Source organism: Condylura cristata, unplaced genomic scaffold (genome assembly GCF_000260355.1).
Source record: "Condylura cristata isolate star-nosed mole 26May11 unplaced genomic scaffold, ConCri1.0 scaffold00029, whole genome shotgun sequence".
In the NCBI taxonomy this organism is placed as follows: Eukaryota; Metazoa; Chordata; class Mammalia; order Eulipotyphla; family Talpidae; genus Condylura; species Condylura cristata.
The window spans coordinates 24,731,765-24,758,671 of record NW_004567130.1 but is presented as its reverse complement, the minus strand read 5'-3'; the positions used below and the strand labels follow the sequence as shown (position 1 = coordinate 24,758,671).

The window sequence follows — 26,907 nt, the reverse complement described above, 5'->3', positions numbered from 1 at the left end:
GCGGCGGGGCGCGGTGGGGCCCCTGCGGGCAGTTCGTGTGTGGGGGTGCTGGGGCCTGAGGAGGGGTGCAGCTTGGCGCGCCTGCGGGCAGACGATGCCCTGCAGGGTGGCTCCCCTTGGCGGTCGGCTTTCCCAGAGTGAGCCGTGACGGGACGTCGCCCCACTTTCAGGTGTCCACCTGCGGCCGTGCCTCAGTGCCGGCGCGGGCCGCGGCCCGGGGCCGAGCTAGCGGACCACGCCCGCCCGTGCTGCGGAGCGCTGACGGGAGCCGCCGGCCGCCCGAGCGCGGTGCGGACTTGCCTGAGGCGCCTGAGCCCACGGCGCAGCCGCGACCCTTCGGGAGGCGTCGTGTGGGGACTGCGGCCAGCGGGAGAACACGCGTGGCCGCACGTGTCGGAGGCGCGTCCGATCGCCCTTTCCGCCGCCGTGACTTGACCACCCGCGTTCAGACGGCTGCTTGTTGACGATTCCCAATTCCTCACTTCAGTGCAGAGCAAGCGGACCACCGTCGCGGAAGGTGTTGAGCATCTATGAATTTCTGAAAATTGCAAACTGCTGGACGCAAGCAGCAGAGCTGCATACGGCAGGAGCAGGGTAAGGCCGACCTCCCACCGGGGCTTGCTTCTCACCTTCCCTGCAGGCTTTCGGGTCTGGGAGGGATTTACGAGGCGAAGTGCTGAACGCCTGCCGGGTGCCCGAGGCTCCCTTTCAGTGTTTGTCCTGGGGAGTGGGGGTGCTTGGAGAGGCCTGTGCAACTCCAGAATTTCTGTGTAGGAATGGCTTAGGGACCATAATCTGGGTGCTCGGGCTTGGAAAGTTGAAGCAGTTGCCTCTAAATTGTATTTGCCCGACCAGCGGGATCGGTAGAGTTGCTGTCAGGCACCACCGCTGCTTGTTAACAGAATGTTCATTGCTTGGAGCAGTGCATTCTGGTGACAGTTAGTTTCACAGAAAAGTCAGCTCTGGCTGTATATTTCTGTTTGATTATTGAATTGATTTTGTTTCTCCATGGAAACAAACTGAACTTCCAGGTCTAGGCTATTTTGTGTGTTGACCCTTAAACACACAAAAGCAGTGTGATGTGACGCCTAGCATGTACAACCTTGTAGATGTTTACTTTGCTTTTCTGAAGACTCACCCTTTGTTAGCACCTTCTCTGTGCCTAGCACCGTGTTACAGGCCTGCGGCATGTGTTATGACTAAGTGTGAACGCTCCTTGGAAAGCGAATAGGTTTTGCTTTAAATCTGGCTGTTTCCCCTTCTCCTTTCATGCAGGTAGTTAGCTTGGCACAATGGGAATACAAGGATTGCTGCAATTTATCAAAGAGGCCGCGGAGCCCATCAACGTGAGGAAGTATAAAGGCCAGGTAGTAGCTGTAGATACCTATTGCTGGCTTCACAAAGGAGCTATTGCTTGTGCTGAAAAACTAGCTAAAGGTGAACCGACTGACAGGTAAGCTTGGCCCTTATGTTCATTCTTTGCCACTTCGGAGTGAAACAGTTCTTGTTCAGAAGGGGATTGATTTCATTCAGTGCCTCGCTTATCAAGAAGCAAGGGGTTTCTTCCTTCTGAGACAGGCCTCGTTTCCACCCTCTGTAGTGAGCTAGAAGAGCAGCGCACGTTGTTTTGATGTAAGATGACCTTTTGCACAGGATTGAGTTCAGACTTCTAATTTCTTAGGTGCAGATAGCACAATGGCACAGTTGGTCCAAAGGTTCAGTGGGTGAAATTTTTTTATTAGAAATATTGGAAAAATAAATGTAACTTTAAGGAAGCATTTTCTGTAGATTTGACACTATTGTGTGTTAATAATTGGCCCTCAGAGGAAAGACTCACAGATCTTAATTGTTCTTTAAGTGCAGTTGATAATAGCTTAAAAAGTGTTGAGCAGTTATTTCCTATAAAGCGGAAAATTCACTTTTGAGGGGTGAGCGTATTAGGTCCGCAGGCTGCTCAGTCAGTTTCAACAGAAGTGACCTGCTCCTTGGGTGTGGAGGTGAAGGCACCGCTCTCTTCTGTGACTGCTGCAGCTGATCATTTTTTGAAAGCAGCTGCTTTCTCATCACTAAGTTTGAACACTTAGAAGAGTAGCTGAAGACTACAAGCTTTTCATTGTTAATCACCGGCGTCCTTTTTTTAAAAAATATTTTTTTCTAGAGGGAGAATTTCATTGCTAATTGTTCATAATTCTTGAGTATGCTGAAATTTCTGAGATTTTTTTAACTAATTAGAAGTGTTGTACAAGATACAGGGAATATCCTTTTCTGTTAGAGATGATCTCCATAGGACCTGTCATGTCGTAGGTGCTCAGAAAATGTCTAGTCAATTAAAAAGTTTTGGAACTTTCAACAGAGTGCTGTGTATTTTAAGACTTTTTTCTCTTAGCTAAATAAGCCTTCTGGTTAGGGTTTATTTTGCTTTCCTTGTCTTCTTTGGGGGGAGAGGGCGTGAATGGGAAAAGGTCAGAAAATCTGATTATGTCTATGATAAATCTTTATAGCTGTTGTAAAGAATGAGCTAGACCTGACACGGAAGGGCAGCTGCAAAATAAAGTGAAGGCCCCAGGTGTCTGATGTTTGTATTGTATCTGGCTTAAAATAAAATGTCCTTTAGAATTCATTAGTATTTTACATTTGCTTTCTTCTGTTTTTGCTTGATACTGACCAACACAGACTCACTGCCACTGGTTTATAATAAAAAGAAAAAATAGAATAGATAATAATTTATTATATATAATGTATCGTATATAATAACATATATAACATACCCGGCGTGCTGTCACGCCGGAGCCAGGGCAGGTAGTGCGCTGTCGCCATCTCTTTCCCGGTCAGCGCCCAGCCCAGCGTGAGTGTTAGTGGTGACCGGAGTGGTCATGTCCAGGAACTGACAGATGCTGCAAGGGAGAGCAGCACCCTGGCTGGTCAGCGCCAGGGCGCCACTGGTTACAGGGAAATCCCTGACGGTCAGACCGGTTTTTGTAGACTAAATTTCTTGGGTGTGATGAATGAATTATAATAGCTTTGGAATTTCTTAAAGTTAAAAAGAAATGGCAGGAGGAAGTAAGTAAGTGTTAGGACCAGAAAATGTCCAAAATGGAAAGGCATGTCGAACCCTTTCATCTGCAGCTGACCGGAGGGTTAGGCGGCTCAGCGAATACCCCAGATGGATCTTTAGCAGGATTTGAACTCAGATCTAAACTAGAATTTCCACTGGTACCCAAATACTTATTTAAGAAACAAAATAAAGCCTCTTCCTAATTCATCTCATCTTTTTTCTTTTTGAACTAGAATTGACATAAAGTTGCAAGTGTGTAACATAATTTAATATTTGCATATATTGTTAATATTTGTAAAAACCTATATAGACTATGTCTTTGTACATAAATCTAACATCTGTTACTACATACCATGAATCTGTTTAATAGCTGTCACTACATATTGTTACAACTTTTTCTTATGATGAAGACTTTTAGGTTCTACTCTGGGTAACATTCAAATATGTAACACAGTGTTGTGAGCTGTATTCTCCATGCCAGTTTTCTATTCAGTGGCCTAATAATGGCATGTTTATGCGTGTGTGTTGATATCACATTTTCTTTATTCATCAGTTAGTGGATATTTAGATTTTTCCCACACCTTGGCTATTTTAATAATGTTGCCGCAAACATGGGTTTTATTTTCTTTAGATAAATACCCAAAAGTGGAATTGTTGGATAATATGGTAGTTCTACTTTTAAATTTATGAGGAACTTTCATAGTATTTAACAGATTTGGAGTGACAGCTCATTGTGATTTTGATTTACATTTTCCTGATGATTAGTTATATTGAATATCTTTTCATTTACCTGTTGTCCATCTGTTTGTTGTTGGCAAAATGTCTGTTCAGATCATTTGTCCACTTTTTACAAGGTTTGTTTTTGTTGTCTTACTGTTTAGTTGTATGAGTTCTTTATATATTTTGGACATCAATCCCATGCCAAGCATATAATTTGCAGATACTTCCTCTCATTCAATAGATTACCTTTTTGTTTTGTTGATTTCCTTTGATGTTCAGAGCTTTTTGGTTTGTTGTAGTTCTGCTTGTGTTTTTATCATCTTGTTTTTAAAAGAGCAAAATTTTTAACTTGTGATGTACAAAACACATAAATGTGTTTTTATTTTTAAAGGTATGTAGGATTTTGTATGAAGTTTGTAAATATGCTACTATCTCATGGGATCAAGCCTATTCTTGTATTTGATGGATGTACTTTACCTTCTAAAAAGGAAGTGGAGAAGTCTAGAAGACAGTAAGTTCATTCTCTACTTAATCTTTAAGTTAATCCCATTAAGGTCAAGTGTATGATAACACTATTTTAAATTTTAATTTGTTGGGACCTTTTTATAATCTTTATAGCATGAACAAATGTTAAATGTTCTGTGAGTGCTGGAAAGACATATTCTCTAGTTAATTGAGTGCTAGATTTTGTTTAGTAAACCATGCTTAAATACTGCGATATGCAAATCTTCCATATTGTTTCTTTCTTTTCTTTGTCTACTTAATCCATCAATTATTAAGAGAGGTATGATAGTGCAATTTTTGAGTATAGTGCAATTTTACAGTCCTGTAATTTGATAGTGCAATTTTATGATAGTGCAATTTTATATGATAGTGCAATTTTACAGTCCTGTAATTTGCTTTGTTTATTTTGAGACTAGTGGTTAAATTGAAATTTAAACTTGTTACATTTTGTGGAAAATTAAAACTATGTAGTTAGTCTCTAGTTACGCTTTTTTATTTTAACATCTGCTCTTTCAAATACTAGTGTAATTATAAGAACCTTTTTTTAGTACTCAATCTGATTTGCTAGTATGTTTTATTTCACCTTTACTGTGTGATTGATTTTTAGGTTCATCTCTTACAAAGACTGCTTTACTATGTGTTTTTTCTTGTCTTCATCTAATCTGTCAATCTTTACTTTCTTGAAAAAACATTTTAAATGTGTTCTTTATTTTACATTGATCAGTAATTATTAAATATTATGATTATTTGTTTCTCTTATATTTGTCCTTACCTTCCTGTCCTTCCTTTTTTTTTTTCTTACCTAAAAGTTAGTAGAACTACTTTTCGTGACTTGTAGGTTGATTGTTTTTTTTTTCCCATGTAATATCACTTTGTAATATCACTTGTTTCTTGTTGAAAGTAACGTTTCAAGGTACTCAATTTGTGTTCCTTTGGTAGTTCTACTAGAAATTTTATCGTTCGTTTTTAACTTTAACAGAATCTTTTGCTGTTGAAAAGTCTGGTGATTATTTTGTGTGTGTACCCACTATACAACACTTGTTCTTTTTGTCTAGAAACTCAAAGGATCTGGGTTAATATTCTCAAGCACTTGGAGTACACTTTCAAATGAGTCATCTCCTGTTATTCTAGGAAAATTTCTTAAATTGTAGCTTTATAATAGTTTCTTAAATTAGCCTCTTAAGTTTGGTGTGTGTATGTGTTCTCCCTTGCAGAAGACGAGAAACCAATCTTCTTAAGGGAAAGCAGCTTCTCCGTGAGGGGAAAGTCTCAGAAGCCAGAGAATGTTTTACCCGTTCTGTCAATATCACCCATGCCATGGCTCACAAAGTCATTAAAGTAAGTTAAATTAGAAATAAGATCAAAGTAACAAGTGGTTAAGTTCATTTAGACCAGCTCTAGGCCGGTTGTTAATGGGAGAGTTAGAAGTTGAAGAGTGGAGACTACCCTAGGCCTGACTTACGTGTTTAAGGAAGAAGCAAGCAGTGTGCTTGAATAGGGAAGAGGGATCAGCAGTTTCCTAGGGCGAGATCCCAGGGAATCGGTGGTGCTGTGCTTGTTTAAGTAAGTGGCGCATATAGGTTGATTCCATTGACAGTTAGGCAGAGGTGGAAGGGATTCATTCCTGGAGGATTCACCTTATCCCACTCTGGTATAATCTTTGACACTTACTAGAACCTCATTCTTGGGTCTTGTGAGAAAGATTTCAAACCAGCCTTGCCACCTCAGCGATAAGTCCTAGCTCCTGCATCTGCTTTTGCCCAGATGTTTCTTTGTGACCTCCATAAGCCTTATGTCTTTGTGTCCGTGATCCCAGGCCTCACTTTCCCTTTTTGGAACCTTGTCAAGGCATAATGACAGGTAGAAACCACTTTTTCCCACTTGTAGACCTGCCATCCAGATCTTGAGCTGTAATAAACATTAAAGTTCTTGCTTTCATTTTATTTATTTATTTTTTATCATGCAAGGAATATTTATTTCCCTTTCTTCTAGAGTCCAGGTGGAAGGAAAAGATGGGAAGCAGGGAAGGGTGGCAAGTGTTCTGATAGCCACAGAAGAAAGGCTGTGATTCTGCTGTGTCCAGAATTGGAGGAGAAACCCTGACTGGCCACAGCGAGAGACGGTGGCTGCTGGGCAGGGTGAGGGAATGAGAAAGGAAGAGATTACCAGTTGTCACCAAGTTAATAGCAGGCAAATCTTGACAGTTCTATTTTTTGTTACTTCCCCAGACCGCTCCTTGCCCTTGGGAGCAGTGACCCATGGGTTGAAACTGGGAAGTTCCTGTTCCAGCTGCCTGGGTTTGAGGCAGGACTGTCTATGTCCTGTTTCCTAGACTTGTTACCGTGAAAGCATTCTGCCTTGATCACTGGGCTCAAACACTGGACACTGCGTTCTGCCGTTTTTAGGCAATACAGTGTCAGGCTCTGAACTGTAACAGGACAACCTGTGATTTTTATGGGGAAAATCTATGCAAAGCTCACATAGCCCCCTTACATACTTGTGGAGGATAGCCATTCTCACCACGGAAGCTCTCTGTTACTGGAGGTCGTTAGATTTTTGTAGCTTGTAGACTTCGTCTGCCCCCTGTGCTGAAGGGACAATATTTCTTTTCTCTAAATGTGTCCATTGAGTTTTTTTAGTAAGGTTTCTTAGTGCCTATATTATTTCTGAAGAGAATGTTAGCATGCGCATGATGAGGACAGAAATGAAACGAGCTTGACATGGGAAGCTGCTCGGCGCTCTCCAGCTGCTGTGGTGGAGACTGACCGCGACGCTCTCTTGTAGGCTGCACGGTCGCACGGAGTCGACTGTCTCGTGGCTCCGTACGAAGCAGACGCGCAGCTGGCCTACCTGAACAAAGCCGGGGTTGTGCAAGCTGTCATTACAGAGGACTCCGACCTCCTCGCTTTTGGCTGTAAAAGGGTACTTGGCTGAAAGCCACTGCGTGCTACCTTTCTGTAGTGATGAAGATGGTGTGCATTTTTTCCCTTTAGGGATAATTAGTATCTGCATATAATGTTCACTTTTATGTAAAATGAAATGAAGGGTTTGACTTCTTGACGTTTGTATGACTGTCTGCTTTTTCAGAGTAACCTCTTAAAGTTGGAGAGTTTTATTTTCGTTTTTTCCATATTCTTTATTACAGTGTCTTTAGCGATGATAGCTTTTATATTTTACATTTTTCAAATAGATTAGGTAGATTAGGTAAACGAATGTACTTATGAGTGGGATGTTTTTTAGTTATTTAGAATTATGTTATTTAGAATTAATGGAAAATTTTATGCTTTATTAAGAGGAGAAGTTAAGGTACAGAAAGAAAGGATGATCTTATTTTTTGTTAATAATCTTTTTCATTTATTTGTATAAGTTATATAGGTAGCTAGAAGGATCTGTATCCAAAGATTTTTGTATAGGAACAGTGATAGAAGAGCGATTCCTAGCAACTTCTGTTTTATCCTAATTCCTCTGATTCCAAAATTTTCGGCAATGAACATGTATTATTTTAAGTAAAAGTTTTACTCTAAGATGTGAAAGCACAAAGTTAGGAGGCGATGCTTTCGTGCTTGCTGCTTGATCACCATGGCAGCCCTGTACTGGAGGTAGGAAGTAGAGAGGCACAGAAAGGGCGTCCGGACACCAGAGAAATTCCAGTAGAGCCCTGGTGTTTGACCTCATCTAGTCAGTGCTCGATACTTCAGGTTAGTTTTGGAGATTTCAAAATAATCAAATGTCCTATCTTTTCTCTCACTGTGTGATGGTGAAGAACAAGAAAGATTTCCTTAAAATAGTGCAGTGGATTAGAAATAAAAAGTAAAAATGGCCCTTACAGATACTCAGTTTCCTTTCTTTCAAGGTGATTTTAAAAATGGATCAGTTTGGAAATGGACTAGAAATTGATCAGGCTCGGCTTGGAAAATGCAGACAGCTTGGGGATGTTTTCACAGAAGAGAAGTTCCGTTATATGTGCATTCTCTCAGGCTGTGACTATCTCTCGTCGCTGCGTGGGATTGGATTAGCAAAGGCCTGCAAGGTTCTGAGACTAGCCAATAACCCAGACATTGTAAAAGTAAGTGATTGACGGAAGGTCGTATTTAATTTCTGAAGCATTTCTTCAGTAGTGGAATATGAATTGTACATGTTTTGTCAAAAGCCTGTGTTATGTAATTAAAAAGAGAAAATAATTAAAACTTTACTTTTGACTTCTGATGGACCATGTTTCAGCAGTTTAAAAAGTGGTAATGTTTTAGAGAAAGGTTAATACAGACTTAAAGGCAGTGTACTCTAGGGTAGAATTCCTGCTAAAACATAGGATCTTTTGATTTGGGTCCGATTACTCGATAGTAATAGTTCAGCCTTTTTACCCTCAGGATCCCTTATACTTTTAATTATTCTTTGTGGTAATAATTTTTGATTCTTTAGATTGTAGTCATTAAACCATACTGAATCATAATAAAAACTGAAAATATTAATGCCTGCTACTTAAAAGTAATAATTCATTTCATGTTAACATAACAGCATATTTTTATAAGAAACAGTTATATATTATAAAATAAATTGGGAGAGGAATGGTAAACTTATCCAGATCTCTCCTTTTTTTTTTTTTAAAGATTTATTTTGTTTATTTATGCATACAAGAACTGGGGTGCAGGCCAGAGGTGCGGGGAGGGGGTGAGAGGATTTGCCAGAGACAGAGTGGGGATCACAACAGGTGGATCTACTGCAATGCACTGCTGTGGGGAGCTGAGGGGAGACAGGCGAGGTCTGCCGCGCCACGTGGGTGGGTCAGCTCCCTGGCTGGGGATTGAACTCCTGCCGCAGTGGCTGGTGATAGTTTGATAGCGCTGAGACTTTAACCCCTGCACCACCAGGGAGGCCCTATCCAGGTCTTTTTAATGAGCCTCAACTGAAGACAGCTGGATTCTCATTGTCCTCCTTCATTTAATGATCAGAAATCATGTGCTGTGTATGTACTGGGAAAACTGCGCTATCAGGGCTTTATCATCTTTCATATCTTATTTTTCCCTAAGCAGGACATGGCAAGTTTACTATGGAAAGAAAAAGGGGGAAAAGAGACGCCTACATAGACACAGGCGGGCAGTGAGCTGCCTTTTCTCCTCCCGTATCTTTGCCTTAAAGAAGTAACCGAGCGTTAAAGGTTCCCCTCCCCCCCATTCCTCTCGCAGTGTTCCCTAAAGCCCCCGAATTGGCAGAGCCTAGTTGCAGTTTTCTGTTTCCAAGCACACAACGTGTTAGTCCTCAAGGCCAAAGGTGATGTGGTATGAGAGCAGGATCCCAGAGTGGGATAGTGGAGGGCCTCTGGCTCTGGGGTACCGGGATTCCCGGGAGCGTCCCTTCACCTCTGAATATAACAGAATACTTGAAATTTCTTCTAGCTGTACGCATCATGGCTCTGACAGAAGTTAGCATGTCAGCTTCATCTTATATATAAGAGTGTTTTGTTTTGTTTTGTTTCTTAGGTTTTTGTATGGTATTTGCTTTTGCTTTCTGGATGACAGGAACTCTGAAAGTAAAGACTGTACCTTAAAGTTATACCTAGTAGTGGAAACTTGATGTATTTAACTGAATGTCCGATTCTTTGGGTTCATATTGGGAAAAGCAAAGAAAATACTGTTATAGAGATTCAGAATTTTCAGTGATAGGGCACTGTAAGTGATAGCATATGGTTATGTTTGCCAGTGGAGTTTTTTATTGTAAGTAAAAGCAATTGATTTCTGATCTTCCTTGTCCTCTTTTGATATAAACTGTTTTATCTTGGGGATATACATCCTCCCTTTGTTATTTGAAGGTAATTCATATTTTTTTACATTCATTATTAGGTTATCAAGAAAATTGGACATTATCTGAAAACGAATATAACAGTACCAGAAGATTACATCAAAGGGTTTATTCGGGCCAACAATACGTTCCTTTATCAGCTAGTTTTTGATCCCATCCAAAGAAAACTTATCCCTCTGAATGCCTATGAAGATGACATTGATCCAGAAACACTAAGCTATGCAGGGCAGTATCCTTTCTAAACCGGAATGTTAGAATTGTATACTTAGATATTTTTAGAGTACTGTTATTACTACTATTTTTTAAAGGTTTATTTATTTATGCTTACAGAACTGGGGTACAGGCCAGAGGTGTGGTGAGTGTGAAGATTCACCAGAGACAGAGCGGGGAGCAGAACAGGCAGATCAAGGAAGTACACTGCTGAGGGGAGCAGCGGGCGGGCCAGGAGGGGTCGTGAGTCAGCTCCCTGGTGGGGGATGGATCTTGTGCTGCAGCGGCTTCCCAGAGCTTCATAATGTGGTGCTTTAATCCATTGTGCCATCAGGGAGAGCCCTAGGGTACTATTATTTTTTGTAAAACATTTGGTTAGAAAAAGCTTGCAAATTGTATTTTTGCTTTCTCTTTCTGGGAAATTTATGTTTTTCAGTTACCACACTAGGGGAAATTTGGAACAACCTTCTGTATAAATTTGAAATCCAGTCACTGTAACTTGGTAATTTCTTCGATGCCTTGTAGTAACAGGCGGTCACTTCGGCACATTTTTCAAAGGTGTCATTAAAATGAAGCCTTTGTGACAAGCAACTTGATTTATTAGAAACAGTGTTTTGGGGTCCGTTACATTACCAGGAAAGGATGCCCTCCCACACTGGCCTCATGCATTCTGGGTGATGGCCAGGGCTTCTCTGTCTCAGAAGGAATCAAGTGATGGCCTGGGGCTTTTGCTTCAGAACACTGTCCCTGCTGCAGTGGCCAGCAGACTCCTAAGCAGTGGCACTGTTGTCTCGTGCCACTGCATGTGGCAAGTACGTGAGCTTCGTTACACTGTAAGTCCGCAGGTTTCCTGTGACAATAGAAAGTATTTTTGTATCTCACTATGGTTGCTATTAAAAGCATTTTTCCTTAAACTTATTAATTCAGGTATGTCGATGATTCTATAGCTCTTCAGATAGCGCTTGGAAATAAAGATATAAATACTTTTGAACAGATTGATGACTACAATCCAGATGCTGTTATGGTAACATCTTAGTGACTTCTTTGTAAAAGAATCATAAAGGACTGTGATTAAAGGCATATTTTCATTTAGTTAACAGCTTTTTAGCATTTCTGTAGCCAGGCCTTCTGCACAGTATCACTTGAAAACAACTTACTGCTAGAGAGTTTCCATTCGAACATGGGTATCCTGGGTAATTTTCTTAAAAAGTAATCGTTTTATGTTAGCGAACCTTTCGGCTTGAACATTTGATTATACCAGTGCCTGTTTCCTCATCTCAGCATATTCATTCAACCTCTGACATTAAGCATTGTCAGAGACTCAAGCCTAGAAATGCTGCTCTGGGGAATAAAGCTGCTGTGTCACTCATTCAGTTTAGCGACTAGTTCTCTTTGTTACGTGTCCGGGGCCCTTGTCATTTCCCTACTTTTTCACCATTGTGGAGACTTCTTAAGGCGCTTTCTCCCACCGTTCTTTATCTATTCATATTTATTACCTACATAAGTTCTTTTGACTTCATCTATGCCATTTATGCAAAGAATTTGAACAACTTTAATCCATTCCAGTCTCTGCACATCTCCGTCCACCCCCTCCCCCCCACAAATCTCTGAATTCTACATCAGTGAAATTCCATCTCACGCCTGTAAGATAGGCCCATATCAAAAGTACAGAAGTAACAAGTGTTGGTGAGGATAGAGAGAAAAAGAAACACTTGCACAATGTTAGTAGGAATATAGACTGGTCCAGCCCGTAATGGATATAGTGCGGAGATTTCTCAAAATATTAAAAATAGAGCTACCATATAATCCAGAGTTCACACTCCGAGGTATCTGCCTGAGAGTCGAACATACTAACTCAGATGGGCATATTCACTGCAGTGTTTGTTGCAGTCCTATTTACAGTAACCAGCGAAGGAACAACTTAGCTGGTTCCCAAAAATACATGAGTAGGTTAGGAAAATGTGGTATATACACACTGGGATACTGGTCAGCTATGAAAAAAGAGATGAAACCGAACTTTGCGTCATATGGGCTGGATCCGAAGGAGGATGTGCTGAGAAAATAAGCCAGAAGGAGAAAGACAAATACCGGACGGGTCCCTCCTGTTGAATAGAGAGAGACCAGACAGTGTCAGGTCAAACCAGGCCAACAACCCTGTGAAATTGAGGCTTCCAGGGAGCAAGAAGAGGCTGGTGCAGTCAGGAGGGGGCACCTTGGACTGTGAGGGTGACCTAGTGCCTTGGTGGGTGACGTAACGTACGCCTGAAGGACATGACCCTATAACTTTAACTCCTGCAATGTTGTAAACCAGCGTTCACTCAACTTTAAAAATGAAACAGAAAAGAATGTGCTAATGAGCATTCCACCTGCTTCAGTTTTTCTTTGAAGAGTTTGACTAGGGGAGGTATTTAGGCTCCTCTAAAAGCTTGATAGAATTACCTGGAGAAACTGTCTGGTCCTGGGCTTTGTTCCTGGTGAGTTTTTTCCTTTTTTGTTACTCTTTCAATTTCTGCACTTAATGATGTACTAAACTATTTCCTTCTGGTTCACTCTTGAAAGGATGTGTGAATCTAAGGATTGGTCCATTCGCTCTAGGTCATCCACTTTGTGTAGGGATGTCCATAGTATGTTCTTAGGGTACTTTTTATTCCTTCAGCTATTTGTTGTAATTTTACCTCTTATTTCTGATTCTATTTATTTGGATTTTCACTTACCTTTGGTCTACCTAGTTAAGGGCTTGTCAATTTTATTTATTTTCTCAAAGTGCAAAAAAAAAAGGTCCTTTTGTTTTCTACTTAGTTTATTTTATTCTAATTTTTATTATTTACTTCTCTTTATCTTGCTTTTGTTTTCTTTCATCTTTTCAAGTTCCTTCAGCTATAATTCAGATTGAGATTTTTCTTGCTTTCATAAATGGGCCTAAATTTCAGCAAATAACCTATTCCCTCAGTTATTTTATTCTTCATCAGTTTTCAAAGCATATACTGAATATTATCACCTTACTTTATTAACTTTTACCTTTAGGTGGAAGATTAGGTTCCAAGTTCAGGTAGGATTTTTGTAATGTAGATTCATAGTCAACAGTTTTTATACCTTTGTTAATTCTTCCTTTTGACTACCCTGCTCTGTTGGAATATCACTGATATCTTCTTAACAGGTGGTTGTTATTCAAAACATGTTGTAATTGTGAATCTATTAGTCTTTAAAATGATTGCTTACTAATATAGGCAATAGCCCTCTCTCAGAAAAAATCTTATACAAAAATCAGTGTAGAGCAAAGTAGTTTTCCGTTTCTGTGCATTGTTTATTAATGATGGTACAAATATAGAAATGAGCTAGCAAGGTTTCTTGACCCTCATTAGAAAAGCAACACCTAGGAATATAAAACTTAAGATATTAAACTCATGTAATGGGAAAGTAGAAAATGTATTTAGGGGACAGACATTTCATACAGAGCTACTCTTTGAGGATAGTTTACGTAATTATAGTTTATGATGACACACAGGAAAATGAATTTTCTGTTTTCTTCCTTCAAGTAACCTTTTCATTTTTACCATTTTAGCTTACCCAGTCAAGACATCACAGTTGGAATGACAAAACAGGTCAAAAGTCATCTAATGTTAATAGCATTTGGCATAGGAATTATTGCCCTAGACTTGAGCCGGATATGATTTCAGATGCTGCAAGATCAAGGGAAAATCCAAGTACACTGGGCATTGAAAAAGTGATTAGTACTAAAGGGTTAAATCTGCCAAGGAAGTCATCAGTTGTGAAAAGGCTAAGAAATGGTATGTATCTCAGTTTCTGTAAAATAGTCATCAGTGTTTGACCCCACGTCACTGACAGTTTCTCTGGTTGATGTCTAGAAATTTTAGTTTTAGCTTCTATGTGTAGGCATATGATTCAGTTGAATTAACTTGGTTTTCTTTAGTAAGAATTCATGGAGCATGAACAATGCAGTTAATTCATCCTTAACTCTCATTTCATGTCCTTCATGAAGTAAAGGTCCTCAGTAGATTTTTTTAAGTTAAAATACAATGGTTATTATATATGCATGAGTCAAAAGGTTAGCTAGGTTAGAAAAAAAATGTAGAATCAATATTCCAGCTTAAAAAGCTTATTTGCATATATAGATAGTGCCATTTTATGCTTCAGTCACTACTGGTAACTAAATAATGTCTAAACAGAGTTAATGCATCTTATGCCTGCATTGGAGAAAAAGAAAGATTTTAAGGACTAACATGATCATAAAGACTAGCAAATCCAAAATAAATAAGGTCAGTCTCAGTAGATTGGATATTCAATTAAGAGTTCATGTTTGTGTCTTGGGTCTTAAAACCACAGTGAAGGCCATAGTAAAACACTGTAATATCTTCATCTTAACGCTGCAATCTTGAGACTGTTATTTAACATTTCTGAAATGTTTTCCTATTAGTTTCATGTGGTTAATGATACACACACTTTTTTTTTTTTTTTTTTTGGTAAAGGCTTATAATTATATCTGCACAAAAAACATGTTTAGGCTTTTGTCAGGATCAAAATCACTTTTACTGATCTTTTCTCTAATATTTGGTATCCCATCTATTTAACCAACCTCTGAGCATACTATTTTCTCCCACATGCGTAGATCTTATCAGACTAGGGATTAGTTGAAACCTAGTGATATCTCTATATTTTTGTCTGTGCCTTTCTACTTAACCTTATGATTTATCCTGTTACTGTAAAGTACATTTGTTGCCCAACAGTATTCTAGGACTTTATAGCTAGATAATGAGGATCAGAAGTGGAATGCAGTGGCCTGTGACTACGCATATCACACACTGCAAACAACATGACACATAGATGTTCTATAAATAACTGCGGGTTTTATTAGAACGTTTTGAAAAATGGTGAGTTAACCACTGTTTAACCACTGCCTTAAATTTGTTTTTTACATTCAAAATTGCGTCCTTAGTGTAATGAATATAAAGCCGTAAAGAATTTTTTGTATCCTGGAGGTTTGATTTTGCTAATTTCACATAAAATTATACCCCAAAAATGGCATTCAACTTCAACTAATTTGTGAAATTGTAAATAGACCTAAGGGGATTTTTGGGGGGTTTCCTTTTGTCATACATTGTTTAAAAAATTAATAAGACTCCACTCCCAGGGCAGTGGGGCGTGGACTGCAGCTAAGCCAAAGCCAGGTAGGCTTGAAACAAAGGCCTATGTGATTGATTTTGTTTTTATTCAGAAGAGCTTTCAGAAGGTGACCTGCTGAGTCAGTATTCTCAGCCATTCGTGAAGAAGGCCAAAAGAAATGGCTGTGAAGGTAAACAGTCATCGAAGTCTTCTGAAATGCACGTGCCTGACCTGGTAGATGGAACTACTAGTAAAAATGCCATAAGCACACCATCTACAACGCGAAATAAATTTGCAACATTTTTACAGAGGAAAAATAAAGAGAGTGGTACAGTTGTGGTTCCAGGGACAAGAAGCAGGTATTGTTGTTTACCTTTTACTCTGTTGTTGGCCATTTTAAATATCGTGAATAAGCCTTGAATCTGATGAAGGTGCATAATCTAGCTACTGTTTTCATCACATGTTGCCTTAATTGTGCCCAAATAGCCTGCTGTGTAGGTATAGTTTTGCAAAGTATTTCTGGAAATATATTTGTACTGTTCTAATATCCTAACACGATACTACTAGCTTTTTGGGTTTCAAAAATGTGAAAAACAGCCCTTCTTAAGATTGTAGTCAGAAGAGTAGCTTCATAAACAAAGGTCCTTCACCTCCTGCAGTGGGAAAGGAGAGAAAAGCCCACAGTGGTGTCTGGAGGGCAGGAAAGGGGCATCTGGTGTTGGTGCAGGGGTTGGGAAGTGAGAGGGAAGGAGAAGTGTCAGGCACCACTGCTGGCGGAGTGACTGGTGCCGTCCTGCAGAACCAGCAGAGACCGGAGCTGGCGCACCTGGAGGTGTGAGCAGCTGCGTGTGTGATTGCTCCCGTGGTCACTGCTACAGCATGTGGGTCAGGAAAAGGACGGCAGCCTCCCTTGTCAGCTGCGGGTCTGTTAGTCTTTAGAGATGAAGGCTGGGGGTGAAAGAGTGTTCTTCGTCACAGGAGGGCATACCACATGACTCCTGCTTTGTTTTTCTTTCTTTTTTTTCCTGTTGTAAAAGTCCTAAGTTCTGCTACGTATCACCTTGTGTACGGGAGTCAAGCAGAACTTATGTTTTCTAGTAGGAGACAACTTGGACATAATACTCTTCCGTTCTAACATTCAGTGAGATGTCACGTGAATGTGTGCTACTTTTCTGAAACCATCTTCATTCTCAAATGTTACACATGTACATTTGTAGAATATCCACATCATTTTGCATATTTTATCATACTAGTTTAAAAAAGCAGGAAGTAAATACAGAAAATGGAATCAAAATGGCCTATAAAATACGGATGGAGGTTGTAATAGGAGTGCCTTAGTCTGAACTCAGGTGCTTTTACTGCACTAGATCAGCCTTATTCAATTGGGTTCTTAATTGCTTTCAGGTATTACGGCATTACGAGGAGACGCTTGTCTCACTACTGTTTTGTGTGGTTTTATTTCTAAGAAACAAAAGTCTCCCAGCAGTCTTAATGCTGTGAAGAGCGCTAACTTCCATGCATCAGAGCCAGCAGACTGATGCAGCGTCTTAGCCCTAGGTGACTGCCAGTGTGGACTGGCCACTCTGGGTGCACTGTGGAGGGTCAGCTGTAGCCCAAAGAGCAGAAAGCTGGGGTTAGGCTCTTGTTAGCATTATCCTGGCGAGCAGTGATGAGGATTTGTGAGAATTTGAAGGTGCAGCGTAACTGGGCAGGAACTTGGAGCCTGAGGTTGGTCAGACTACTTGGGTTTCCATCTTGTAGTTCTCACTAATGAGATATTTGACCTGAGTAACCTCAGTATTTTGAGGGAGTGAAATCGCTTCTGTAAGTAAAATGCCTTAAACAGCACCTGTTAGGTGGTAAACATGCATCTAACTGAAAGCTCTTGTTGTACTGACTTTGGGTGATGCAACCACAGCCACAAATAGGCAGTCTAAGTGGTAGAATTTCTTTAGTCATAACATGGCAACTTCAGAGCACCCTGTATTTCTCTGGTAGATGTACCGATAGGTATTTCCTGTTTTTAAAGTCCTTTAAACCAGACAGCAAGCAGCCTTTTCTAGCCACAGCTGTGGGAGAGGGGCCTGAAGGAACGAGCGACTTCAGTGATCGCAAAGCCTTGCTTAGAGGTGGCTCAGATCCTCTTCTGTCTCGTCTGAAGGGCCATTCCCGGTACGGTTCAGTGATGGTCTTGATTCTTCCCCATTAATGGTGCGTGTGCACGCGAGTAGGCCACACGGTGGAGAGCAGCATCCTACTCCATCTGCGTGATTAAGACATTTTTAGCAAACTGATGTCTCTCATTTGGAGAAACATTTGGAACTGTGTTTCAATTGTTCCATTTGGGTGAAAATAGAATTTCCCTTTTCTACTTTTGAGTGTTTTGTTGTTCTTTGGACACAATCAATAATTTTTGTTTATGGAACTTGCACGAGCTTAATATCGTCATATACATACATATAATACTCTATAGTTAGATGTTTTATTAATAACTTGTAGGATTTTCTTTTAAACCTAAAACCCATCCTTGAAGACTTCCCCATAATGACACTGATCTTTCATTTATATTCTTAAGTTTTTTAAAAGGTGCTGCGCTAAATACCTCTTACGTGCATCAGAATGTAATAATTGGTTTGGAAGTCTTTACTTCAATTTTTAAAATAATGTAATGTATATAGGGTGCATAAAAAGCTAGTGGGTTAGTGTCATACTGCAATTTGCCACATGATTTGCTACTAGCATTTAAGCTAAAAGTGAAAGGCAGATAGTTTCTTTTGTTTCGCTTTTATAAAGTAAGAGGCAGCAGCTATGCAGTGACCCTTCTGTTGCACATGTCTGGCTAAATATTTGACAGTCAGCTGTGGGCAAGCCACTGTTCTAGGTACTGTGGAGAACACGGGGGTGGGCAGCACCTGTCCTCAAGAGTCTCACAGTCTGGGGTCAGAAAGACGCAGCCGGAGGGATTGTGCTAGGCGAAAGTAGGCAGAGAGAAAAGATACATACGGGTGGGCTCGCTTATATGTGGAATATCGAGAAACCAAACAAAAGGTCAAGAAAAAGCCAAAACTATCAAGCTGAGCAGGGCACACGGGAGGGATGAACGGAAGGGAATCGGCCATTGTTCACCTGTGACATGGCGGTGGGGCAACAGTGACGTAAGGGGAAAGCTAGATGAGGTCGATAAATGCTCCAGCTCCACGTACCCTTACACATGGACAATGCACGTAGAAAGCCCCATCTAAAATTTCAGTGTATGAAATAAATGTTTAACTATGTCAATTGCCATAATCCAAGTTGAAATGTTTCATAAAATGTAGATACATTTTGCCTTTATTCATGAAATAATAAACTCACAAAATTTAATTTTCTGTTTGGAATTTTGTACCTTTGTGAGAAAGCTCTTAAAAAACTTAACATTCTCTCTGGTGTTTTTTCTGTTAGGTTTTTTTGCAATTCTCTGGACTCTGCAGACTGTGCATCCCAGGAAGCAAGCAGCCAGCCTCCGGACGAGACTGCTGTCACCGAGAGTGTGACCACTCTGACTGAATCAGGCTGCTTAAACGATAAGGAGCCAGCTGATACAAAAGTGGCACCTGATTTCAGCGATCAGATTCCAGATGATGTGACTGGAATTCCTAGTGGGTCGCAGCCTTTGAAGGCCAGCACATTCACAAGGACCATTTCACCACCCACTCTGGGGACGCTAAGAAGTTGTTTTAGTTGGTCTGGGAGTCTTGGAGATCTTTCAGGAACTTCAAGCCTCTCTCCACGCGCAGCTCTGCAGCACTTCCGTAGAAACAGTGACTGTTCCCCCTTCCCGCCTGAGCCTGGGGTGGCCGGGGCATCTCCCGTAAAGAGTGATGAGTCGTGTGACGAACATCACTTACATGAAATGGAATGTTCTTCTCAGTCTCAAGAAAGTCTAAACACATCAGATCTTTCCCAGCATTCTAATAAAGATTCAGATTCAGAGGTAAGTCACATTATGAAGTCTTTGTTGTCAGATTCCTATTGCGAGTAATTTGCTATTCAAATTTTTATTCTAGCTCTTTGTGGGCCTTTCTCTTTTTATGCAGCTGAGGACTTTGTATCTATCACATCTAAACTCTTGTACATTTAATTAGCTCATAGTTACCATAGTAACCATAGTTCTCATAATGATAAGCTATGATGAAAGACTGTTATACATTTATTATTTAATCATACCCTCGATAAACTTTCGCTTTGTAATGAAACAAAACTAATACATGGCACTTTACCTTTTTACTTGTAAAAGGATCCTAACCATTTCTTATTTACAAAATATTTTTATGCTGCTCTAAATAAAATCAAAACTCAAAGTACTGGTCATAAGACCCGATGACATTACATTTTAAAACGACACAATGGTATCACCATTTTCAATCTGAATTATCATAATTTTAGCAGTGTCGCATACTTCATTTTATCTTTCCCAACTGGGATTCCCAAGTTGTAAGAACAATTATGGCTGTGGTAATAATTGATAGGACTTTGGTATCTGGTAATCCTGAATCTCGAGCAGCATGTATCAATCAGTATGACTTGTACTTATCAAAAGGGGCATATTTTCCCAAAAGAAACCTGAGTTGTATTGGCCTTATTGAAGGAAAAAACAAGTGAAAATGTGGAAACAAATTCTTTTTGCTTGGAGAAAACTGAGATCCATTTTTGAGCCCCCAGCCTGCCTCACGTAGTAAGTCTTGGTAGATTTTTAGAAGAGTACCAACCCAGGCAAAGCCGGGGCTGCCTTGAGGCTTTTGCTTCTCTCTCCTTCCACTCCCTCTGCCTTCTGTTCACGCATACCGGTCTGGAAGACTGTTCTTTTCGATGTCATTTGTTTACTTCATGCTGCATCATCACATCTTGGTACACCACAGATGCTTTCTCTTGAACATCTTTATTTCAAAAATATCATCAGCAGACATCTTCCTGTTCCGTTCACTTCGTAGGTTTTCAGCCACTGTGGGAGTCCTGGCCTGCGGGCTGGGCACGCTGACGGCATTCTCCAGGCGCTGTCTTTCGGCCTGGTCACTTCTGTACTAGTCAGTTATAGAAGCAGAATCCTGCTGCACAAAGCTAACACGCAAACTGCGCTACCCTAGGAATCATTGAGGCATCTCTTCCTGTCAGGTGTGAAAATGTCTCCTGGGATAAGTGACTTATTCTCAAGGAATTGGCACTCTGGCCGCTAACATAAAACTTAGTAGTCGTTCTTTGCTGCAGAAAATGTCTGAGGAAGCATCGGACCCTTGGAGCTCCAATTTGAATGTCAGTTTTTAGTATATGGTTCAAAAGAAGGTGTTTCTCTATACAAGACTGCCTTTGGTGGTTCACTCTGAAGCAACAAACATAGGTTCTATCCACATTGAATTCATTGACCCTGTGTGAGGTAAATTAATCTCAGGATCTTACTCCTGATCGTGACTCTAAGAAATCATTTAGCCCAGCACCACCACTGCTGTTAGCTGGGAGCATAAAATATCAGGGCACTGTAAAGGAATGGAATGTTTTTCACCTTGGGGTTGTTTTTAAGGTATAAAGTGCTGAGTAGAATCTCAAGATAATTATTTAAAAAGAAACCCTCTTGAAAAATGCAGACTTGTGAAGGCTTCTGATTTGGGGCCTTTGTTCTCTTTAATGTTGAATGTTATATAGTTAAAGGGAGCTGCAGAACTACTGTTTCAGCCTTTCAGTAGCTAGTAATTTATGAAAACTATTAGCTGAACTTGGCTGTAGCCTCAGGATTACAGAAGGAGACTCTGGTGTTATCTGAAATAACGTTTGACAGATTTCTGAAACAATTCAGGAAAGCCTTCAATTTTAAATGTGTACTTCGTTTACTACAATTGCTTCTCTTAGCTTAAGCATCTTGCAGATTTCTTCAGTAAATAAAAGAGTAAAACTGATTAGCACCATTTTTTTCTTTCCACCTTCCTCTTCTGTCCAAATCTGGCCTTTTTTTTTTTTTTGCTGTTTTTCTTATGTTTTATTCAATATTAATTTGTCATAAAAATTAATTTTATTTTATTTTTTGATCTGGGGAATCTAGGAGTCTGATTGCAATTTTAAATCACTTAGTGATCAAGTTAATCAGAAATCCAAGCTACATTTATCTCATTTTTCAAAAAAGGACAGACTTCTAAGGAACAAGGTAAAATATTTAATTTTTTTAAACTGCAGAAGCAGTGCATGCTTATTGCCAGAAAGAAAAATATAGTTAAAAATCAAAACACCTATATTCTTATTTAATGTCTATTTTCAGATCTTCTAGGACCATGTTCTTAAGTCTAGATGTGTAAATTATAAAACTCCAGTGTAAAAATCTTTGTCTATGTTCTTATATAGGTAAATATATAATAACTATGTAGTTTGCAGTTGTACGTGTTAGCTAGTCCTTTTTCTTTTTACGATTTATTTAATTTATTTATGCATACAAGAAATGGGGTACAGTTCAGAGGTTTAGGGCTGAGAATTCACCACCTACAGCGTAGGGAGCAGAACAGGCGGATCTACCAGGATACATGAAGAGGGGAGCAGCGGGCAAGACAGGAGAGGTCAGCCGCGCCCTGTGGGCCACTCCCTGACTCGGGATTGAATACCTGTTGTAGTGGCTGCGGACAGTTTCATAGTTCTGACCCTTAACCCCGTGTGCCACCAGGAAGGCCCTGAATTAGCTAGTCCTTTTAGTTATTCATGCGAAGAATTTTTTGCTGTAATAAACAGCAAAGATCTTAGAGGTAAATATTTGAGTACATTCTTGATTATTTTATAAGGATAAATTCTGTGATGTTTCTTGTCTAAAGGCATATGTAATGTAAACATGTATATGTAGTGCCAAAATGTCTTCTAGAAATTGATAAGCCAGGTTTTTTAAATAAAATATAATGAAGATTCAAGAAAACTTGATTTTCTAGCTAACAAATGGGCCAAAAGGCAGGAGTGGAGATTTCAAAAGAAACTACAAGTGGTTGATTAACATATAAAAAGCATATCTAACCTTATTAATAACCAACAAATTTAAATAGCTACATGTAATTTCTTACCTCTCAGATTTCTCAGAGCTCTATTTAATGTGTAGTGAAATGTAGAATCACATGTAAAGGAGTATATATTGGCCTGCTATTTCTGGAAAACGTTTTGAAAGAATTCAAATGATTTAACCTAGTTAAGTGCATTCTAGAACTTGAGCCTAAGGAAATAACGATTACTACAAGAACACTTACTCCTGCACAGGTCACAATAGCAAAATAAGAACACTTGGAAATTATTTAGAAACAAGGGAATGAGGGGTTAAGTCTCAGCACTACCAAGCTATCACCAGCCACTGATCCCCGCAGCCAGGGAGTGACCCCCAGGGCACAGCAGACCTCTCCTGTCCCTCCTGCTGCCCCCTCAGCAGTGGATTTCAGTAGATTCGCCTGTTCTGCTCTGGCTCTGTCTCTGAATCCTTTCGCTTTCCCCTCACTTCTGGTCTGAACCACAGCTCTTGTATGTGAAAATTAATCTTAAAAAAAAAAAATCTCTTAGAAAAATAAGGGAATGGCTTATCAAACTTCTGTTGGTTTTGTCTCTTAAGTGGTTGAGGTTTAGATGAAATATTTTTTGTCCTTTTCATATTCTTCTTTACTGAACATGTGTTACTTTTCTAATATAAGAAAGTTTTAAAATTTTTCAATAAATGGTTTATATATCCATATGAGAGATGAGCCCCAGTTCATTCTGTATAATATAATCCCAAATATATTAGATACAGATTTAAGATATATAAGACCATTTTTACAATCTTTGCATGATAAGGAAAAGTATGTTATTAATTAGTATGTATAGTATGGTATATTTTTCTGCAGTGACAGAGCTATAGATGCAGAAGGAACTTTCCCAAAAGAAGTTATGTCCAGAGACTGAATTACCATCTTTTTACTTTTATTCTTAACTTCAGAAATTTATTTACATTCTCAAGACTTTAATTGTTTGGTGAAAATGCCACAGATACTCCCCCTAACCCCCAATGCCTATCTAAAAATCACACTTGTATTTTTCTTATCTCTGACTAGTTCTCAGAGCATTTTTGTTGTTGTATAAAATTATATTACTTTAATTGTCATTTATTTTCAAAATCATAAGATTGACCTTTTCTTTATAACTACCAGTTCCATTCTTCTGCACATGGTAAAGATAAAAAACCAAAACAGCTGTACACCTGTCCACATTCTGGTGTTTTTCCTCTGTTGTCACTTGTTCTCTCCCTTTTCCATCACTAACATCCATGTTCATAGATTACTTAGCGCTTCTTTTTCTATCCAGTGTCTAAAGAATAGTTTTAAATTAACCAAAGATGGTTGTTATAATTGTATTAAAATGGCATTTAATCCTCAGGTTCCTGGGCTGTATAAATCAAGTTCCCTGGACAGTCTTTCTACAACCAGGATCAAACCTCTAGCACCTGCCAGAGTCAGTGGGCTGAGCAAGAAACCCTCAAACATCCAGAAGCGAAATCATCCTAATATTGAGAACACGCCTGGATTGCAGATAAAGATCAATGAGCTCTGGAAAAATTTTGGATTCAAAAAGTGAGTTTTTTTATTTTTCTAAAATAGAATAATGTATTTTTCTCTGTAGTTTTAATCTTGTCTTTCTATTACACATGAATCTCTTCAGTTTTATAGTAAAAGGATGGCAAACTAAAAACTCAAATCTTAGTGTGATTATGGGTGTTATTATGGACGTTAAGCATGTTATTTTCTAGGCTTTTTTTTTTTTTAAAGATTTATTTATTTATTCATACAGAACTGGGGTACAGGCCAGAAATGCGGAGGGTGAGAGGATTCACCAGAGACAGAGTGGGGAGCAGAACAGGCAGATCAGTGAAGTCCACTGCTGAGGGGAGCAGCGGGCGGGTCAGGAGAGGTCTGCCGCGCCATGTGGTCACCTCCGGAGCAGGCGGGGATCGAACTCGTGCGAAGTGGCTTTAGCTTCTCAGTGCTGTGCTTTAACCGGCTGCGCCACCCAGCAGGGCCATTTTCTAGGCTTTTTTATATCTCTGGAGAATAATGAAAATAAAGTTGCTGTAGACACAGGAGTAAGAAGCATACTTCTGGATTTAAAGCAATTTGTTTATTTCAATTATCACATCTAAAAGGGGAAGAACCATTAAAGCTCAATGATGAATTGACCAAATTTCTAATGTATATAGCAAATGCTGTTTTGAAATAATTGACCATCTATATATCTGCATTTTTGAATCACAATATTTCCTTCAGTTGACCACAGAGTGGCACTGATTTATAATTATTTTTTTTGTTCTCAATAAAGAAAATATGCTGAGAATAAAAATGAAAGAAAAATGGAAAATTTCAGGATGATAGAATTAACCCTTTATGGAAATGTCACTTGCAAGCCTTTACTGCCTAGTTTTTTTCCTTCTTTTCTGTTTACTGTCTAGTTTAATAGAATTTTGTTATATTCATCTCTCTGCTTTTGTCTTTGGTTGAGGTATACGAAGTAAATCTGACTCATATTTGTAGTTGAAACTGTGTATTTTAATGACTTATTTAATTGTGAATTTTCTTCTAAGGTATTACAGTAAAATTCTACAGCTAGTCGTTTCTTAAAGGTGAAACCGCCCAACTGGAGCTGTGTCACTCCGTGTAACTGTAGCTGCTGGTCTCGATGCCCCTGCGTCTGTCAGTCACGCGTGGCTCTGTCGGGTCGTGCATTCATCATTGGGAAAGTGTCGGTGTCTTTAGTTCTGTTTAGCTTCCAGATGTTGGCACATTTCAGTGTCAGCAGATTGGGAAGATGACAAGTGGCAGATACACGTGCTCCAAAATCCTGGTTTTCACTGGAAGTTTGAATTATGTCATTGGCAACAACCTGTTAGTTTTTTCTTTAAATTAGCAAATTTAAATTGGCTACCTTTGTTCATTTCAAGAAGTCCTTTGCCAGATACTTAAATTTGCATAGCCATAATGTTACATACATGCTTTTATTTGAGATAGCCGGCTGAGTACTTAAGTCCTCAGCCACCGTGCCTTATGTGTTTCCCATTTTATCATAGAATATTATAAAGTTGAAAGGGTTGGAATTCAATAAAATTAATGATTTTTCCCTAAACTTCATCAAGAATGTTCTTCAGGGTGTAAGTGCCTCAAAAAACAAAAACAAACAGTGCACAGCAGTGGCCAGTGCAAGCTCTCCTACTGGCATCTCTGTGCAGCTTGTGCCGCTGTCTGGATTCGTGCTAAGTTGCCAGCGGCTCTACTCGGTTCTGCCTTTGGGTCATGAAGGCAAATAAAGTGAAATATGTTGACAATGGCGTTGAGCCTACAAACCCCTGAAGGGGCTCTTATTTTGTTCAAGGAGATTATTTTCTAAAAATCCTGATCCTAAAAATACTAAGTTTATTTCTTCATTTTATCTTTTGCAGAAATTCGGAAAAACTTCCTTCTTGTAAGAAGCCAGAACCCCTGTCTCCAGTCAAAGATAATATTCAGCTAACTCCAGAAACAGATGAGAATATATTTAGCAAATCTGAATGTATGCATGTTCAGAGAGCAATATTTCAATAAATACCGGCGACTGTTGAGATCGTTTGTATCAATTTGAAGTCTCTGTTTGGAAATGAGGCAGTTACCAGGCTGAAAGATTCGTCCTGAGATCTATGCCAATCTTAAAATAGAATACTTTTTTTATATTAGCTATATAGTTGTTTCATATTATAAGATGACAGAAATAATTTTATCAGACAGTTTTTGAAAATTTTAATATTAATTGGGCAAATCTACTGGAATTTTAAAAAACCAACTCTTAAGTATGTTTGTCATGTGAAGTACAAGGACAGTAAATGAAGAACCATTCTGTACTCGTTTTATCTGAAGGAATTCACTGTGTTTCTCCCAACTTGAGTTTCTGCTGTTTGCTTGTCCTCCTTTTGGGTAGAAATGAAAATAAAGTTGCTGGAGGCGGCGGGACGGTAAAGCCGTTGGACCCGTGAGACCGTGATCTGACCCCTCAGGAGTTTGGCTGGCTGTAGGTAGACAGTGAAGGAGAATTGCTTTCAGCCCCATGTGAGAGGAATAATTCCTTACATTTATGTTCTTAAACGTCATAATAGTGTGTCTCTTCGAAATGTGCACTAGAAATGTCCCAGCAGTTAAGGCCCCTGCTCGATGTGACGCAGATACTAAAGCGCAGAGCTTCGTGGGCCCCGCCTGTGCCTGGACAGAAAATGAGCCGCACAGGGAGGATGTGAAGCGGCGGCAGGTAGCGGGACTGGGAGAGGCAGGTGAGGGGCAGCGGGTAAAGGGAGGCCGCAGTGCTTCGACTTTAAACGCAAGGTAGTAGAGGACTCTTGAATAAAGAGGTCAGAATGGAATGAAAAGTGTAATCAAAGTTCTAAAAAAATTTTAACAAAAAATAAACGCCAATTTGGAGAAAAACAAATTTAAGAACAAAAATCCTACCAGGGTGCCAGGATCTTC

General features: G+C 39.6%; 1 protein-coding gene across 1 annotated transcript in view; it reads left to right on the top strand.

The window, feature by feature from the left end:
* EXO1 (exonuclease 1) overlaps nt 1-25,995 on the top strand; it is a 26,234-nt gene extending 239 nt beyond the window's left edge. The window contains exons 2-15 of the mRNA XM_004691052.2: nt 488-594; nt 1,276-1,453; nt 4,167-4,286; nt 5,494-5,617; nt 7,064-7,201; nt 8,133-8,345; nt 10,117-10,304; nt 11,213-11,309; nt 13,848-14,073; nt 15,519-15,765; nt 18,848-19,379; nt 21,477-21,578; nt 23,804-23,997; nt 25,854-25,995. Of these exons, the coding sequence (XP_004691109.1) occupies nt 1,293-1,453; nt 4,167-4,286; nt 5,494-5,617; nt 7,064-7,201; nt 8,133-8,345; nt 10,117-10,304; nt 11,213-11,309; nt 13,848-14,073; nt 15,519-15,765; nt 18,848-19,379; nt 21,477-21,578; nt 23,804-23,997; nt 25,854-25,995 (2,484 nt within the window). The 5' untranslated portion in view covers nt 488-594; nt 1,276-1,292. The remainder of the gene's footprint in view (nt 1-487; nt 595-1,275; nt 1,454-4,166; nt 4,287-5,493; nt 5,618-7,063; nt 7,202-8,132; nt 8,346-10,116; nt 10,305-11,212; nt 11,310-13,847; nt 14,074-15,518; nt 15,766-18,847; nt 19,380-21,476; nt 21,579-23,803; nt 23,998-25,853) is intronic.
* Nucleotides 25,996-26,907: the final 912 nt, after the last annotated feature.